A 16,295-nucleotide genomic window follows, 5' to 3' on the forward strand; every position below is an offset into this window, starting at 1 on the left:
ATAACCCAACATCCTGCCAGAAGAGCCCAGGACTTTGTTACATAGTGCAAGGTCATATCCCACCTACCTGGTTAATGAGTTCTCCAGGCATACTATTGCTCTGCAGTGTCATCTATCAACACCTTCTTGTACTGGCCATGGCCTGTTGCAACAAATTTATACTTTTTGCCAGAAGGAACAGACTGAACAGGAGAGAAAGAAAGAGCCAAAGTCAGCATTTTTCTCCATTAAATAGACAGTCAAGATCAAATAACTGAAGCCAGATGAGTATTTGATACAGTTGTTTTTAATACCAGAAGTCTTGGAGACAGCCTACTCTGTACTCCCTTTGGCCCCTTCTACACAAGTTCTTTGCACAGATCCATCATCACTTTCTACAAGCACAGGATAACACAGCAAGCACAGGATGTGTAATAGAAAAGAGGAGACGCAATGCCAGGCATTGTGAGGGAAGACTCACCTCAGAGCCCAGACCCTCAAGCCAGGGTTGTTTTCACCCATGGCAAGAATTGGCATGGCAGCTCCAAGCCAGGAACTGACAAGATACTTAAGATACTTTGATTTTCCTCTCCCAGCCTGGAGAGTTTGAGCAGTTGCTCCTTGCTGCATTTTAAAAGACATTTCTACAAACATTCCCACAAAACCCCAGATCCATCTGCAAATGTTGATACTGCCTTAGGTTCAGTTCCACTTAGTTTTGCATGTTTTGTTTACTTGCAATACTAAAAAACATAACAAGAGCAAAGTAACTCACATTTGCAGTTCCATTGGAGCCTAGAAGGCTGAGACTCCCAGCTCATGGGCTGAGAACAAGCTATTCAAGAGACCTTACAGCATTATTGGATATAAAACTAATTTTTGTCCCCATTTTCACTAGGGCTGAAGCAATAGTATTTCACTGTTAGGAAGAGCTCTTAGGTATGCAATTGCTTTGATAGATACAGGTAGCCCTTGTCCCTGTAGAACATCACCATCTTCTCCATACTTCCAATCCAGCCAAGTGCTCTTCTGTTTTTCAGCAAAGCAAGTGCTCTCAATACTCACAGACAGTAGCTCACCTTGATATTGCTCTCAGGTTTGGGATTGCCCTTCTGTTCCCAAAGACTTCTTTTACTCACGATGTCTCCAGCCACGATATCCTGAGAAGATGATGTTCTCATTACCCTTCACTGCTAATGCTGCTGTACGTGCCTCTGTTCATGTCCATTTCAAACCCACACATCTGACCTCCTTTTTTATTTATATCACATCATCTGACCTATAGCAGCTGCAGCTAAAACCCATGATCTTGAAAACTTCTTCATATTCCCAGTATATATCCTATGTTTTCCTCTCTCTAAGTCTCTTCAATGAGAATCTGAATCAGTTCCGTGATGTTTATTTTCTTAAGTTTGCTAACTATTTAGGACACATTACCATCAAGGCTTCTTGAGCGGAAAGAATTTTGCTCACATATACACAGATTTGCAACCAGTGTGTTATAGAATTAGCCTCAATCACAACCAGAAAGTGAAATCATTGAGAGCAATACATAATATTCTATGCGTTTTCCAAATTTACAAGATTTATCACCTTGGTACTAGATCAACTTTGTGCTCAACAACTGGAGCTCAGCCCAAGCCCCTGCAGAAGACAGATGCATTCTCCCCCCCTGCTGATTTTATTCCCATTTCGAGTTGGAGCCTCACCCAGCATAACAGAGGCTTTCCTACCTGCACCACCAAGGGACAACTGGGGACCCTAACACAGACAAATTGAATCTCCAAGGTAAGAGGCCCTGCAACCTGGTAGAAGAGATTGCATCTCTTGGGAGGTGGTGGGCACCATGAACGAGCCACACCAACAGGCTAACACAGGAGCAATGCACATTGTGCCCAGGGGCCGGTCCCTCACCTCCTGCACAAGCAAGGCAAGTCCTCCACGTGCCATACCTTACAAGCAGAGGGCTTCACAGCAGACTGAGTCGTGACTTCCCCAGACTCCCAGAGGCTTTTTGTGCTGGCTACCATCATGCTTGTGGTGGGAAGGTCAAGAGAGGGCTGCCGGACAGGTTTTGGAGCCTTTGTGGATGTCTGGAAAACAAATGGAGATACATCACCATCAGAGTGTGCTTTTACTTTTTTTTTTTTAACCCCTGTAATTGAAGGTCCTCAGGGATGAAGGGTTATGAAAGGAGACTTGTAGAGTCTAACTAGTTCCTGTCAGAAACTTCCATCCTTTTAGCAGGTAACATAAGGAAACAAGGATGGGACACCTTGCTAAAAAAAAACCTACTTTGTGCTGTGGAGGGAGATACAGACAGGACCAAGCACCACTCCCATCCAGAGGAGACAATTTAGTTGTCATCTCCCAGATGGTAAAGCTAAGAGGCACAGTAGGAGAGCAACACCAGGAAAGGGGGCTCCTTGGAGGATGGGGACAGAGACAACACAGCAGCCCACCTCAATAGCCTGTGTGTACTGCTCCAGCCTGTCATCAATCTTTGACACAGGGAGGGGAGGCTGAGTCTTCTTTATGCTGTTACTGGAAAGCAGAGGAGAAAAGAGGATTAATGTGTTCCCCCAGCACTTCAAGCAGAAGGGAGGACTTCAAGGGCCACAGGCAGCTTGTCACTCCTGCCCTTCCCCACAGCAGGACCTGCTGGCATCCTCCATTTGCAGGAAGTGATCTGCTTTACCCTGAGGTCAACCCTAGAAATACCTTTTCTGTATTGAGCGGTTCAGCGACTCAGTTCTGTCCGTGATCTGAAGTGAGAGAAAAAAAGACAAAGATATTACTTTTTTCTATGGACCCCAGATGAATGTAGTCACCCCGGAAGACCATTTTCTTTTCCCTGATCCCTCACCCATATTTTGGTTAAAAATGCCTCGCTCAGTCCCATGTTCCCATACTGCTGAGAGACAGTGAGCATTCCCTTTCCTCCTTCTTTTCACGGCAGGTGAGCAGAATCCCAACCAGTTTCAGGGGCAAACCAACGATGTGCAGTTTAACTGACAGCTGAAGCAACAACCAAGACCGTTTTCTCTACTCTCTCTGATCAAGGAGCAGGTTTCTCCCAGACCCTTGATTCCCTAGCCAGACACAACAGGGAAAGTGGCAAATGGGGAAAGACAAGGGGGAAAACTAGAGGCACTGCCAGCTACATCTGTGGAAGAAAAGCCAAGCATAGGAGCGGCACAGGCATGAGTCAGATCAGCTTAGACCAGAAAAGCACACAGACAGGGCAAGCCAGCACATGGAGCCACCTGCAAGGCAGCTCTTCATGTCAAGCCATCAGGAAAGAGTTTTGCACCAGATGCTCCTGTGCAATAACTCTTTGGCCAAGACAGGAAGGCAAGCAAGCACTTCACAACCACTGTAGGAAAGGAAAGCCCAAATGTTGCTAAACATCGCAACCTTTTCATGCCCCAGAAAACAAGCATACAGAGAGAAAAATCACCTTGAAGTCAAAGGGGAGGCTTTCTTAACACCAGCTCCCACAGAGTCAAGGAGCAGCAACCAAGTAACAGGGAGCCTTCTCCCCCTGTAAAACTGCTGCCTGTGCCACAGGAAACATCACCTACCAAGTTAGCAGACAAAAAAACAGCACTAAATGATCCTTTTAAGATGCTTTCAGGATATCAGTGCTAAATTCTAGCTAAACAGAAGACAAGACAGTGTCACATAGAGGACACATTTACCAGCTGTGCCAAAGAGCAGAAGGTCCATTAGAGAACAACTAAACAGTGCAACCCTGGCTAATAGAGATGACATAGGGAGAGCCACTCTGCAGGGTCCCAACACAGCAGCACAACAGAAGCCCATAAGCCAGCTCTTTCTGCCAGGCAGGCTGCCTGCCTGCTGCCAGCTCACTCCTTTCCTTGGTGTTACAGGAAGCGATGCTTGCCTCTGAGCCATGACTTCAGACTGGACTGACCATGCAGCTCACTGATGGGCAGGCTGCTACCTCATGGTGCGTACCAGTAACCTGAAAGGGCAACCTGGCAGATCCCTGCCCGTGTCTCTGCTTCTCAACCACAAGTACGTATCAATAGCAAAAAGCCTTGAGAGGTGGTGTGCAGGTGCAAACCATCCACAGGGGCTTCTGAAAGGTTGTAAATGAGCATCAGGTTAAACAGGGGTTTTCCAGAGGGGCCTAGAAAAAGCTATAGGTGACAGTATATCCCAGCATGACAGTTCCTTGCAGCAAGAGTTGTGTATTTCTCTGGTCCAAAGCACTTTCTGTAGGCCAGAAGAAACCACAGAAGTTTACTCAGCCAACCTCAAAGCTCATGGCTCACAAGCAGCCTGGGACAAAACAGGACTGGTACGAGGCTTCCCCCTTTCCGCCATACACCTATTCAGCCCCTCACGCCACAGTGACCCTCTGAGCCCTGGACACCCCAACTAATCACACTGCAACCCAACATCAGCCCACCCCAGATGTGTACCTAGCCTGCACCAGCCACAGCCGGCAAGGGAACACACCACTGACTGCAGATGCTTTTGTCTTTCCACTACAAGCAGGGTTTCTGCTGAGCTTCCTGTGCCAAAACACCTTCTTGGTGGTCAACGTGTTTAGTTCTTTGTGGTCACAAAGCCCTGCTGGCTAGGGTGTAAAGATCATCCTTCCTTTGGAAAGATTCCAAGTTCAGATTTTTCCTGAACACCTTTACAACCAGCTTGGCATAGGGGCGAGCTCTGACATCATCATCATAAAACACAGACTGTATTTCTAAAAACCTTTCCCTGGGCTAATCCTAGCAGCAGCAGTTAAGCTGAGGTTAAGAAGTTATGTGTGTTTTGGGGTTGTAATGACAGAAGTTTCATAAAAGTGGCTGAAAGTGTTTCCCACATTTCCCCACCAGTCCCATTCCAGGAATATGCTTTGGCTACCCCCACCCCACTTTTCAAACCTTACATAGCCTGAATCCAAACCCACCCTGTCTCCCTTCTTTTTATTTGATTATAAAAAAGGTTTCTCCATTAAGAGCAAGAATCTGATGGTTGTAGATGAAGAAACCTTCCTCTTGCAATCTATTTACTGACGAAAAAGAAAGTGCTCATACAATCATCCCTAGCCAGGAAATGCTGACTAAGCAGCAAATAGCACAGATCTAAATTCAAAAAAAGCAAAGATGATACCAACAGAAGATTAACAGGCTACACAGACTCCTCACTATTTCCCTCACTGCTACAATCAAAAAGCTTAGGGCTTACAAAGACAAAAGACATTCAGTGCAGAATCGCTTATCTGTATCTATTGTATTTAAAAGCACTCACACAGAACTGAGGATTTATAGTAAATGCAACGTAAGTCACAAGGTGCAAGTCAGGTGGCGCTAATAACAGAAGCTTCACAAGAGCATCAGTGCAGACAGATGTGATTGGGAAGAACACAATGCTTCAGAGATCAGGAATTCCAGTTTGTTCAAACAATTTAAGTCATACATTTTACTCCAAGTAAGATAGAGAAATGCTAGTGTTTCAGTTACTGGGGCTTTTTGTGGGGTTTTTTTTGGAAGGGAAATTTCATTTTCTGATTGAGTTCTTGTGTAGTCTTTAACCAAATTCACAAGTTGAAAGCACAGACATCTTTCTCAGTATTACAATATTCCCTAGAGTCGTCAATGAACTTCAGACTTTCACAGTGATTGCCAAACACAGAGACTGTTACAGCCTTCAACAGCTCAAACAGGCAAAGTAGGAGGAGAGAAGGTGGACAACTATGGAAGATGAAGCAAACTGCTCGAGTGGTTAGTCCCAGCCTGTAGCAGGACAGATAACACAATTCACACCCCACACTGCCAAAAGGCTGGGATCATTTTCCTCATCATTAGTTAGGTGCTCTATTACAATAGTTGCTGTGCCTCCAGAGGGGCCCCAGGAACACAAACCTTTGTGGAGCACACTGCAGTGTGGTCAGAGCACAGCTCCTCCTCTTCCAGGCTGGTAAGGCTTGGGGCCTTCTGGCGTTTCTCTGGTGTTTCTTCTTCCTCATTTCTTCTTCTCTTCTTTTCCTGAGTGCAGAAAATTAACAAGCCAGGAAGTGAGATGGTCAAACTGCTTATTATGCAACAACAGTGATTTTTCCTGTCTCCCAGGCTTCCTGCTTTTCACTAAACAAACATGAAAGTGCAGAAACTTTGAGTTCATATAATCTGATTTGGAAACATTCAGGAAGAAGCTCATGTGTCATTTGGAAGGGAGGGCAGAAATCACAAATTTTGCAGGTTCAAGGTTCCCAAATGGTATGAAAAGGGGTCCTTGCATCAGTTAATATAGACTTCTTACTCGACTGAGATAAGAAACCATGAATTTCTCATTTAGAGGCCACAAGGAGAGAGAGAGAAGCTGCCCTTAGAATGAAGGGCTGGAAGAGTCACACACAGTTCAAATGCAAAAATCATACCAGCCTCAGACAAAATCCTCAGTTAAAATCCATTTAGAACAAATGACATTTGAAGCTCAGCCACCCTAATGGACTTGCACACCACTCAAGTTCCAGCTTTGTCTCTGTCTCTCCTTAAACAGAAATTATCAGAGCAATGAAAGAAAACCTCAGCTGGCAGCAATGCAAGACTAAGAGATCTATCAAGACAAAGTGCTACAAAGATGTGACAAAGGCTGGTGAGAGAAAAACAAGCAGTATAATTTAGATTTGAGTTCTCCTTTAAAGCTATTCACTGCCCTGAAAACCACAGAAGTAGCTTTCCCCCTCAGTATTGCATGGACATGGCAAACCCACCACGAACTCTGGCACCATCCTCAAAAAGGGCAGAGGCTGCCTGCAGTGACCCCAAGAAGGCACATAGGCAAGAGTAGCACAAGCCCCAGGTTATGCCACAAAAGCATATCTAATCCTCTAATGGCTTAGCACCCGGCAGCATAAGCAGAAATGGTGAACTAAGACCTGGGAGAGCAGCCCCCCTACCAGCTCTCCCACCATTCCTCTGGAAGAAAGAAAGTCAGCTCCTCCTGATCCCACCTCTTGCTTGGCTTGCTCCCCTTCCTCCTGCTCTTGGGCTCGTTCTTCCTCCTGACACAACCTTTCTTCCTCTTTGATAACCACATTCTCCTCCTGGATCTCCTCCGGGCTTTCCTGATCCAGCTGAATCTGCTCCAGTTTGCCTTCTGCTTCCCTCACACCACCGTCCTCTTCTTCGTAAGACTGTCGTGGAGACCTAGAGGTGGGGGAGAGATCAAAGAAGAAAAACACATCATTATGGGCCTACAGACACCATCGGGTACCTCAGACCTCTAGAAATCCAGTTTTACCACTTCCCCAAGCCTACAATTTGCTGGGTATTCTACACCAGGGCTCACAGCCCAACGTAACAGGCACCCAGATGTAACAGCAGTCATGTCACACTCCCACACTTCAAGTGTCCAAGACTCAGCTCAGCTAAGAGCTGTGGCAGAGCTGAAGGTATCTGCACATTACCAGTATCATGATGGGCAAGACCCACAGGAAAGCAGAAAGCTGCCCTCTGCTCAGACCCCTGGCAGAGGGCAGCTGCTCAGACCACTGCCACCATGATGCGGTGTTGGCTCAATTCCATGCTTGGCTACAGCTAAAATCCCAGGTGAACCAGCATGCCCTGCAGTCCTGCACACAGGACACAGATCAGCAATCAATTCCCAGCATCAATTCAATGTGGGGCACCAAACACAGCCCTTCTCTGCCTAAACTCATCTTCCATGTTAACAGTCTTTTGCTGGAGGAGGATCCAACCAACGACACACGGACATGCTTCTCAAGATTCCCCTTTTCTCTAGCTGAAACTAAACTGCAGGGCAAGGCTGCACAGCCACTCATCTGGAGGCTTTTCATTTGCAAGACACAGCGCTTCGCAAGCAATGCTGTATCTACACTTGATCCCAAGCCCCAGTTTTGCCCACTGGACTAAATTACACCTCTACTCCACATCCCTCATCTCATAGCCCAGCAAAACACAGGATTTCCACAGCAGATGGGGTTACCCCTTGGTTTAGGAGTTCAGAAAAAAAAAGAAAAAAATCAATCAGGTTTGTACAACAGAATTCCTCCACGTCTCCGAGGTTGCAAGGGGGAGACCTAGGAGTATCTTTATGGAATCAGTTTGCAAAAGCAGAGCAGCCCATGCCTTTGGGCACGGGGGCAGTGGGAATACAGAACCCCAGAACTCCCCCTGGCTCACAGCCATGCTGTCTAGCTGTCCTCTGGCTGGGGAAACTTTTCTCCTCCCAACTCATTTCTTGGAAAATCACCTGGCTTGCGAGAGCAAGGCTAGAGAGCTGACTAGCAGGCAGCTGCCAAAGGGCAAGGCTGACTCACCACTTCTGCCTCACCAGCCAGTACCAAAACACAAAAACAAGTTCAAGCAAGACCTTTCCACCCACCTCCTTGCTGCTGGGAAGGCAGCTCACAGGTCAGCCACCATCCAACCCTCCACACTGACCACATGGGGAAAAAGATGACGCATGTTCTGGCTCGCTTGGCTGTTGGTGGGAGGATAACAAGTCAACAGGCTCTGAAGGCCCAGGAAACTAGCAGCTCTTCACCAGGATGGCAACAATGCCTCCAGCTCAAGTGCAAGCTCATATTAAAAATTAGGGCCAGCAGACACAATACAGTCTATAGGATGCCATTTGGACCACAGCAATTCTGTATAGGGGGCAGCTAGGCTGGCACAGCTACACCTTCTTTCATGCAGCTGATAGCATGGATCTCCCACCACAAAGCAGTGAACCAGAACCAAAAAGAAAATGTGCCTTAGCACCAAGGCCCTCAGGGGATGCAGGAGCTGTTTTAGCTCCATTCAACAGAGAGCAGCTGTCTCCATCCACTCATTCACAGCCACCACTTAAACAACCTTCACACGAAAACCCAGAGTTTGTTCTATCTTCAGTTAAGCAGGAGAGAAAGGAGTTGGGAAACCCTGACCACAGCACTGGTTGTCCCAGTATGGGGCATCACAGACACACAGCCTACCTGTGCTCGCACCACACTCCAAGCTTGTCCTTTGGATGAGGCAGGTCAGCAAGGGCAAAGCTGCTGAAGGAACTTTATAGGGCACAGCCACCTGCTAAGAAGCAAGCCCAGCCTTTGCAAAAAGCCTGCTCCCAGCAGGCCCACAGGATCTGAGCCCCTTTAGCTGCCTCCAACCAGCCAGCCTTTAGCCAAGTGCCCATTTACCTACAGCCCCTGCTTTTAAAGGACCACCTCCCACTGATGGGCTTCACCTGCCATGAATACCATCCCCCCCTGCTCAGCACCTTTCCATCCTGCTACAGAATAAACACAAACATCACATAAAAATCCAAGGAGAAATTTCTGGAGAGGATAATGCTAATTCCAGCTAATTCTCTTTTGAAGGCCAAGGAGGGAATAGCAGTAGCCTTTCTCTCCAGGCAAACTCTTTGCAAGGGGGGCTGGAAAAAGAGGCAGCATGCTGAAAAGCACATGATTCCTAATTGCTCCCACAGATGTTATAATCAATGCTGCTCCTTGGAGGCAAGGTGCTTGAGCAGTGCTTGTGGGATCAGGGCTGCAAAGGTACAGCTTGCAGAGTGGTTTAGCCATGACATTTGGAAAAAAAAGTAACAAAACTGTGAGCTCTATTTATTTGTTCAGCAGTAAATATTAATCTTAAGCATTTTTTCAGTCATAGAATCATAGAATAGTTTGGGTTGGAAGGGACCTTTAAAGGTCATCTAGTCCAATTCCTCTGCAGTAAGTAGGGACATCTTCAATTAGATCAGGTTGCTCAGAGCCCCATCCAACCCAGCCCTGAATGTTTCCAGGATGAGGTATCCACCACCTCTCTGGGCAAAGAATTCTTTGGGGTAAAGAAGAGGCTATGTCAAAAATTCCCTACAAAATCAAGCTGCTAAGAGAGCTGAGTCACAGAGTTAATGAGCAGGTAGATGTTGTCCAAGGGAAATGGTTAAGGCAGAAGTTTGGTTCCATTCAGCAGGAAGGGAGTGATGGGAGATGAGAACTAAACAGCTGGCACATAGGCACCGCTCAGAGCTCTTTGCTTCTTGTTTTTCCCTGCTCAAAGAGGAGTCACGCACAAGGTGGGCTGGGGCCATAACACCCACTATGCTGACATGAGCCAGGAAGCAGCAATAACTTAGAACAGCTTTTTAGGCTGGCCTGGATTATGTTAGGGGTCGCTTCAGCCCCTGCAGCAGCTCAGGTGGCTTAAATCCGCTGTTATCACTCCTCCAAACCCAGGTGTCCTGGCAGGCTGCCATTGCTTGGAGTGCAAAGCTCAATCCAAACATCCTCAAAGCCTGAGGCCATCCCTGGGCCATTCCCCCCAGCTAGCCCAAAGGGCAGGAGAGAGCATCTGTTCCAGCGGTGTGGGGCCTGTTCTGTCCTGCTGATGCTCAAGCCTCTGGCCTCATCCTTACACATCCTAGACTTGACCTCCGTTTGGTCACCCCTCCTCAGGGACACTTCTTTTTCTGGGCTCATTGGTACCCCTCCCCCGGGTTCATCTGTGTCCTACCCACCTCTGTTTGCGCTGCTCCAGCTTCTGGGACCAGTCACTGAACCCCTCATCCTCCTCCAGCTCTGAAGTCCCAGATGGCTTAAAGTCATAGCTGAAACACAGCAAGAAGAAAAATTAGGATGAGAGGCATGCAAGAAGACCTAAACCTGGGCTGAAAGAGCCACAGCCTGACACTGTCCTTCTCTCCTTCAGCTATTCCATCTTCTTTCCTCTGGCTGCTCCTAAATCCCATTTGAAGCCTTATCCTCTATTACAGGAAAGATGCCTTTCCCATGTGCTTAGGAGCACCCTTGTACAATGGGGGTCTCTCGAGGTATTATTGCATGATGGAGAGGAAGAAGCAGCAGTTCCGTATCTCCAGCAGGAGCACCCCACTTGCTGCTTGTCTCTGGGGCCATATGCAGGCAAAGGCAAGCAGCACATCAGAAACAAAAAGTCCATAGTTTTCATCTGCACTGAAGCTTGTTCACACCAGAGGTGTTTCAAATTCAGCTGCTGCTTGTCCTATGCTTGTAGGCAGCCCCAGAGATAAGACATCAGCAGGAGCTGGCCTGAACAGCTTGCTGGAACAGGAAAGCATGAAGATCCAAAGATTAGGACACTGGATCCTCATGTTCCCATACAGCTTTAAGCCAGTCACATGCACTTGCATGACTCCAGCTCCCCGCCTGTGCACACCCTGCTGCTGTGCAGAGCCACAGCCCTCCCGGGGTGCACAGCTGTCGGCACCAGATGTGGGCTGGCCTTGCACAGGGACTGTTGGGTTTCTCCTACTTCTTTCCCTGTGTTTCCAAGAAGACTCACCTCCCAGTGAGGGGTCCTGGGTGGGAAAGCATCACGTTGCAAGCATCAGCCTGAGGAGATGGCTTTTGGGACTCAGGGCGATCACATTGCCTGGGAATGGGAATTAGGATGTGCAACTCAGAGATTAGTTTAGAACTCAGAAGTCCAAAATATGTAGTAAATGTGGGCAAGTCTTTTTTTTGCCTTTCTGAGCTCTTAGGAGATGCCAGGAGATGCACAGCCTCCTCCATGACCCCGGTGGCTTGAAACACAAAGTAATTCTCTGAGATCTGGGAGTCTTATATTGAACTGACTGCAGGAGCCAAGGATTTACAAAAAGTGTATGCTCTCACTAGGCTCACCAGGGAGAGAAGTAGGGAGTGCACAATGAAAATGGCTGCTCAAGCCACAAGACTGAGCACAGCCCAGCTCCTACCATGCCTCAGCATCCCCTTGGACTGCCGAGCAATGATGCTACATAGGTCTAGGACACTGCAGCCTGGGCTGGGTTATTTTCTGCTGTGTGTGCAGTGGCTGCTTGGGGATGCGCCAGGATAACACCCAGAAAATTTGATGCAGAATCAGGATAGGGCAACAAATCTGCTGAGTCACTGGTCAGGGCTTCAAGCAAGCTGGAGTGTTGATGGTGTCCAAGGCAGAATCATTCCAGTATTTGTGGCTCTGGTCACACATGTGTGTTTGGGCTATCAGAAAAACTCCCACGGAGCAAGGGAGACTGCCTGAATGCTCTTAGAAAACTGGTTGCTTCCCTGTGTCCCTCTGCAAACACAACCCCAGGTGAAGCATCAAGCCAGCACAGCCCCAGCGTCACCACTTTAGCTGATGTCCATCCCTCTGGCTCCCAAGGACACGCCTGTCTTTCCTGCAAACCTGCTGGTTTGCATGCTACTTCTGGTTTTCTTTAGTGGGGAGAAGGAAGAACAGGAGATTCACCCTGTCCGTTTGGTGCAAGGAAATGCCAAGGGTTGGTTTGAACTAACAGGAGCAACAGCGTAAGTCCCGGCATGGGAAGAGCCAAGGGAAGGAGGGGCCAGTATTTACACAAGAGAGAACAAAGCTTTTCGGAAGATTAACAGCCAGGGCTGACCCCGGCCACATGAGCAAGCCCAGGTGGCTGTCAGCAGCCATAAACAAGACCAGGGAATGGCCAGCGAAGAAGAAACATCCTTTTGGTTGAGCCTGGCCCAGCAAGCTTAAGCATCATGGAGCAGGGACCAAAACCCTTCATTTTACGAGTTCTTCTTGTCATTGCCTGCTTAAGCACTCAATTAAATCTGGGTAACACCAATGGTCCTGTGGGATCTGCAGCGTCTGTGCCCATGCCAATGGGACCGGAGCCTGCAAGCTGGGTTACTGGGGCTGCTGCACACTGCTCTGGGCCTGAGGCTGCTCACAGCATCTCCCAGCAAAGCAGAGACCAGAGATCCTGTCTGCTGTTTTAAAGACCTTTACAAATTATTTTCCAGCTCCCACGTGAAAGGGGGTTTGGAAAAGCCAGTGATTATTATTACTGTCCAGATCTTCTGTTTGCTTTTAGAGCAGACTGCAGTGGTTTTGTCTGCAGAATATCACCACGTGTATTTCCACAAAAGATTGTGAAGGTGCTCTGCAATGCTTTCAGATTAAAAAAAAAAGGAAAAAAAAAAAAGAAGTCCTGCATAATTTTGAAAGTATCTAAGGAAAAAAAAGATCTTTTAATGGAAAAAGAATAGATTTTTATAAATAACTTTTGCTATTTTTCCAATAAAATGAAACTGCTGCTTCTCTCTGACTGTAACCCCATATAACTTTTCCATTGTGTTCAATATATTTAGAAATAAGTTGAACACATAAACAGTGGGAAGACTGAGGTCTTTGAGACAAGAGTTTGACAACTCAGAGAGCAGACTGGTTTTTGTGCTAGTCCCAGTGCTGCCACGGCATCTGGGCTTCTGAACCATGGACATGGGGAGGCTGCGGTAGGATGCTGTGGTGGCATGCTGGGGATGTCATCCTATCCCTTCTCCAGGTGTTTCCTCTTTGACAGTAGATAACTCAGCATCTCCATAAATGCCTCCTGAGCTACTTCCATTTAGGACCTGCCCCATTAAAGCACAAAGTTAGTTTTAACCCTCGGAGCTGTGAACTGCACCAGGTCGGGGGCTGCTCATGCTCCCAGTGGCGGGGCAGCATCCTCCAAGGGAGGAGTGGGGAGTCCAGCCAGGATAGGTGACTGCTTGCTCGGGCACCAGCACTGTGATCTGCTCGGGGTTGTGCATCACATCCTCAGGCACGTGTCCGTTTTTGCACATATCAGGAACCTCCATTACTTTCGGTGTAGGATGAGTCACAAGCTGAAATTTAACCAGGCACTGAAATCACTGGCAATGAGGACTCCCTGCCAGAGCTCAGCCTTGCCCAAGCTGTCCCAGTGTAAACACTCAGGGCCGTACAACACCCAGCCTCCAGCCAAAAAAAAAAAGAGCAAAGCGTGGCTTCTGTGTTTTTCTGCCCAAACAAGAAAACACACTATTTGCTAGTGTGGGCTAGATCCCCAACCTAAACCTATTAGAGAACTTGCCCATCTCCTCAAGCCACCTCAAACAACTGAGACACATGCACTGTGCATGCAGGAGGGTTTTGCTGCAAGGAGAAAGTGTGTTGCTGAAGGATTTATCTGCAGGTATTTCTTACTGGTTTTCCTGTGCTGGACTCGCGCTCTCCGAGCAGGAGACAGTGCCATTCAAGCCCTCTTCTGCCTGGGATCTCAGCTGCTTCTCCCGCTCCCGCCGCCGCCGCTCTCTTGCCGCCTCCTCCTCATCTTCCACGCTCCACTGTGCTGTCAGCCTGCCAAGAAAGAGAGAAAACTCACCCTTAATGCCATCTGGCAGTGCCTGTGAAACCCAGTAATAACCCTCTGAGGTATCTGGGCTCCCCCCGGCAAACAGGAGGCTTCTGCAGAGGAGTGCTCCCATCATGAGTGGTGCCCTTCAAAGTGGCATCCTCACCTCCATCAGCAAGAGCTCCACACTGGGACTGATGGATGTGCAAGGATAAGGTGGGACACATGGACTAGGAGAGGGGTGCAGAAAAGCCTGGAAGTCTCTCCAAGGAAGACGTGGTGCATATCCCCTTCCTTCCAGACCAGCCACCTTCCTGTAGGCTGGAAGCCCACTGGGAAGCACCATTCCCTGCAAAAACAGCTTTGGAAGGGTTTGCAGTGCTGCAAGATATCTAACATCCCCATCTCAAGCTTTGGCCCAAGGCAGAAAAGACCTGCATGCTGGGGGTGAGTTTCCTCAAGCAGTTGAGCTGCTCCTGCCTGACCAGGAGCCAAGTGGTGGAGGGCAGCAGCTATGTCCTGCTCTGCCCAGCCCGGCTTTCTTCCACCCCTGCAGAGAAGCAAAACCTGCCTTGGCTTCCCCCAGACATATCAGCTGCTGAATAATAATGCCTCTGTGAGCAGAATGGCCTCTTACATCCCCAAGGAAGCAATGCCACATTCCTCCTCTGATGATAATGCCAGTCCAGTCACTCCCCACATGGGATTAGCTCCTGTTCCACCACCAGCAGCACCATCTGAGCTGCAGGCAGAAAGGGACATGCTGCCATGGGATGGTCACCACTCACCCAAAGGGCCTGTGATGGCAGCTGGAGCTGGCCAGGTCTGATTCGTGGTACCTGGGGCTGATGCTGGGGCAGATGCTTCCTCACCCCACTCACCCCAGCTCAGCCACATCCAAAACAGACCATGAAGGCTGTTTCCTCTGGTGTTTGCAAACCTATTTACAGAAATGCTCTTGAGGTAAGGCATACACATGGGAGTCAGGAAGGCGATCTCCCACCAGCAGCAGGATCCAGCCCAACCTGAACTTCTCCTCCTCAGGCATGCCCTGAGGACTGCAGTCCCCATAGGATGAACCTGCTCAATAGGAGATACAATGCAACATAGTTCAGATGGGGGCAAAGAGCTTGTGGAAAGCAAAAGGGAAAAAAAAACAGAAATGCCTTAGTTGAGACTTGTTTCAGCCCAGTTTGAGTGAATGAGGAACAGGTTTCAGCTGACCCCAGAAGTGCCACTCTGCCAGCCTGCTTGGGTTTGCCCACAGTCTGGACTATGAACCTCACTTCACCAAGGGTCTCATTAAAATGCTGTTTTCATTTGAGGTTCAGGACAGGTACCTCCCTCTCCCAGCAATGGGAGGAAAAAAGCCCATTGGGATTAATTGATACATTTTGTTCCGGAAAAATTTGGCCTTTCTAATTACATTATGAACCTTGGTAGCCTTTCCAGGGAGACTCCCTCAGAGCCTACTTTACTCTGCAGCGGCAGCAGGACTGTCACGCTTAGCCCCAGTAGCATCCCTTTCCACAGTGGTCCCACCACCACCCAGTCAGGAAGCTGAGGATGACCCTAAATCACTGCCCTTTTGAAATCCCACCTGCCCCAAGGCAGCAGAGCCAGGATGTGGAGCTCGATGCAGAAAAGTTGCCCATCCCTGCTGCGCCCATGGGAGAACAGGGAAAAAAACAAATCCCAGGACTAGCCCAAGAAAATGCTCCACTGCTGTGTAGTTACTGCCTGCCTTATTTTGGGTGGGGTCTTTTTGCAAGCAGCAAATTCAGCTCTTTCCCCTTTTACTCCCTCATCACCCCTTGCCACCTTGCTCTCCATGGGGAACGAAGTGGACCCAGACCACAGCCTGGGCTCCCCTCCTCCCTTCCCTACTCATCCCACACTCCTATTTATTATTTTTCCTCAGGTTCCCATAGAAACCCTTGTCTGTGGGCCTGGCAGGAAGCCACCGTGTTGTTGTTTTTTTTTTTAATATATAAATGAAGTCATTCATTAAACTCTGCCATGATCTCCCTCCCTTGTGCGACAGCTCCAGATAGTCTCCAATTCAGAAAGGCTGTTAACCCCCTCTCTCCCATATTGCCCCAGTTACAAGAAGCGAGGTCCATGTTTATGCCAGAACAAGTTAGATTTCAATTAAAATCCTTCACCCCCTCCTCCAGCTCCTTGGGAAG

The 16,295-nt window shown here is 48.3% G+C and overlaps 1 protein-coding gene across 1 annotated transcript in view; it reads right to left on the bottom strand.

Moving 5' to 3' along the window:
- The window catches only part of LSP1 (lymphocyte specific protein 1), a 49,796-nt gene that overhangs the window by 10,743 nt on the left and 22,758 nt on the right, over nt 1-16,295 (bottom strand). The window contains exons 2-10 of the mRNA XM_027702122.1: nt 13,959-14,111; nt 10,483-10,572; nt 6,968-7,163; nt 5,877-5,999; nt 2,701-2,744; nt 2,442-2,523; nt 1,932-2,072; nt 1,059-1,139; nt 68-182 (exon numbers count right to left, since the gene is read on the bottom strand). Coding sequence (XP_027557923.1) covers nt 93-182; nt 1,059-1,139; nt 1,932-2,072; nt 2,442-2,523; nt 2,701-2,744; nt 5,877-5,999; nt 6,968-7,163; nt 10,483-10,572; nt 13,959-14,111 — 1,000 coding nt within the window. The 3' untranslated portion in view covers nt 68-92. The remainder of the gene's footprint in view (nt 1-67; nt 183-1,058; nt 1,140-1,931; nt 2,073-2,441; nt 2,524-2,700; nt 2,745-5,876; nt 6,000-6,967; nt 7,164-10,482; nt 10,573-13,958; nt 14,112-16,295) is intronic.

Source organism: Neopelma chrysocephalum, unplaced genomic scaffold (genome assembly GCF_003984885.1).
Source record: "Neopelma chrysocephalum unplaced genomic scaffold, ASM398488v2 Primary Assembly neopelma1_24, whole genome shotgun sequence".
NCBI lineage: Eukaryota > Metazoa > Chordata > Aves > Passeriformes > Pipridae > Neopelma > Neopelma chrysocephalum.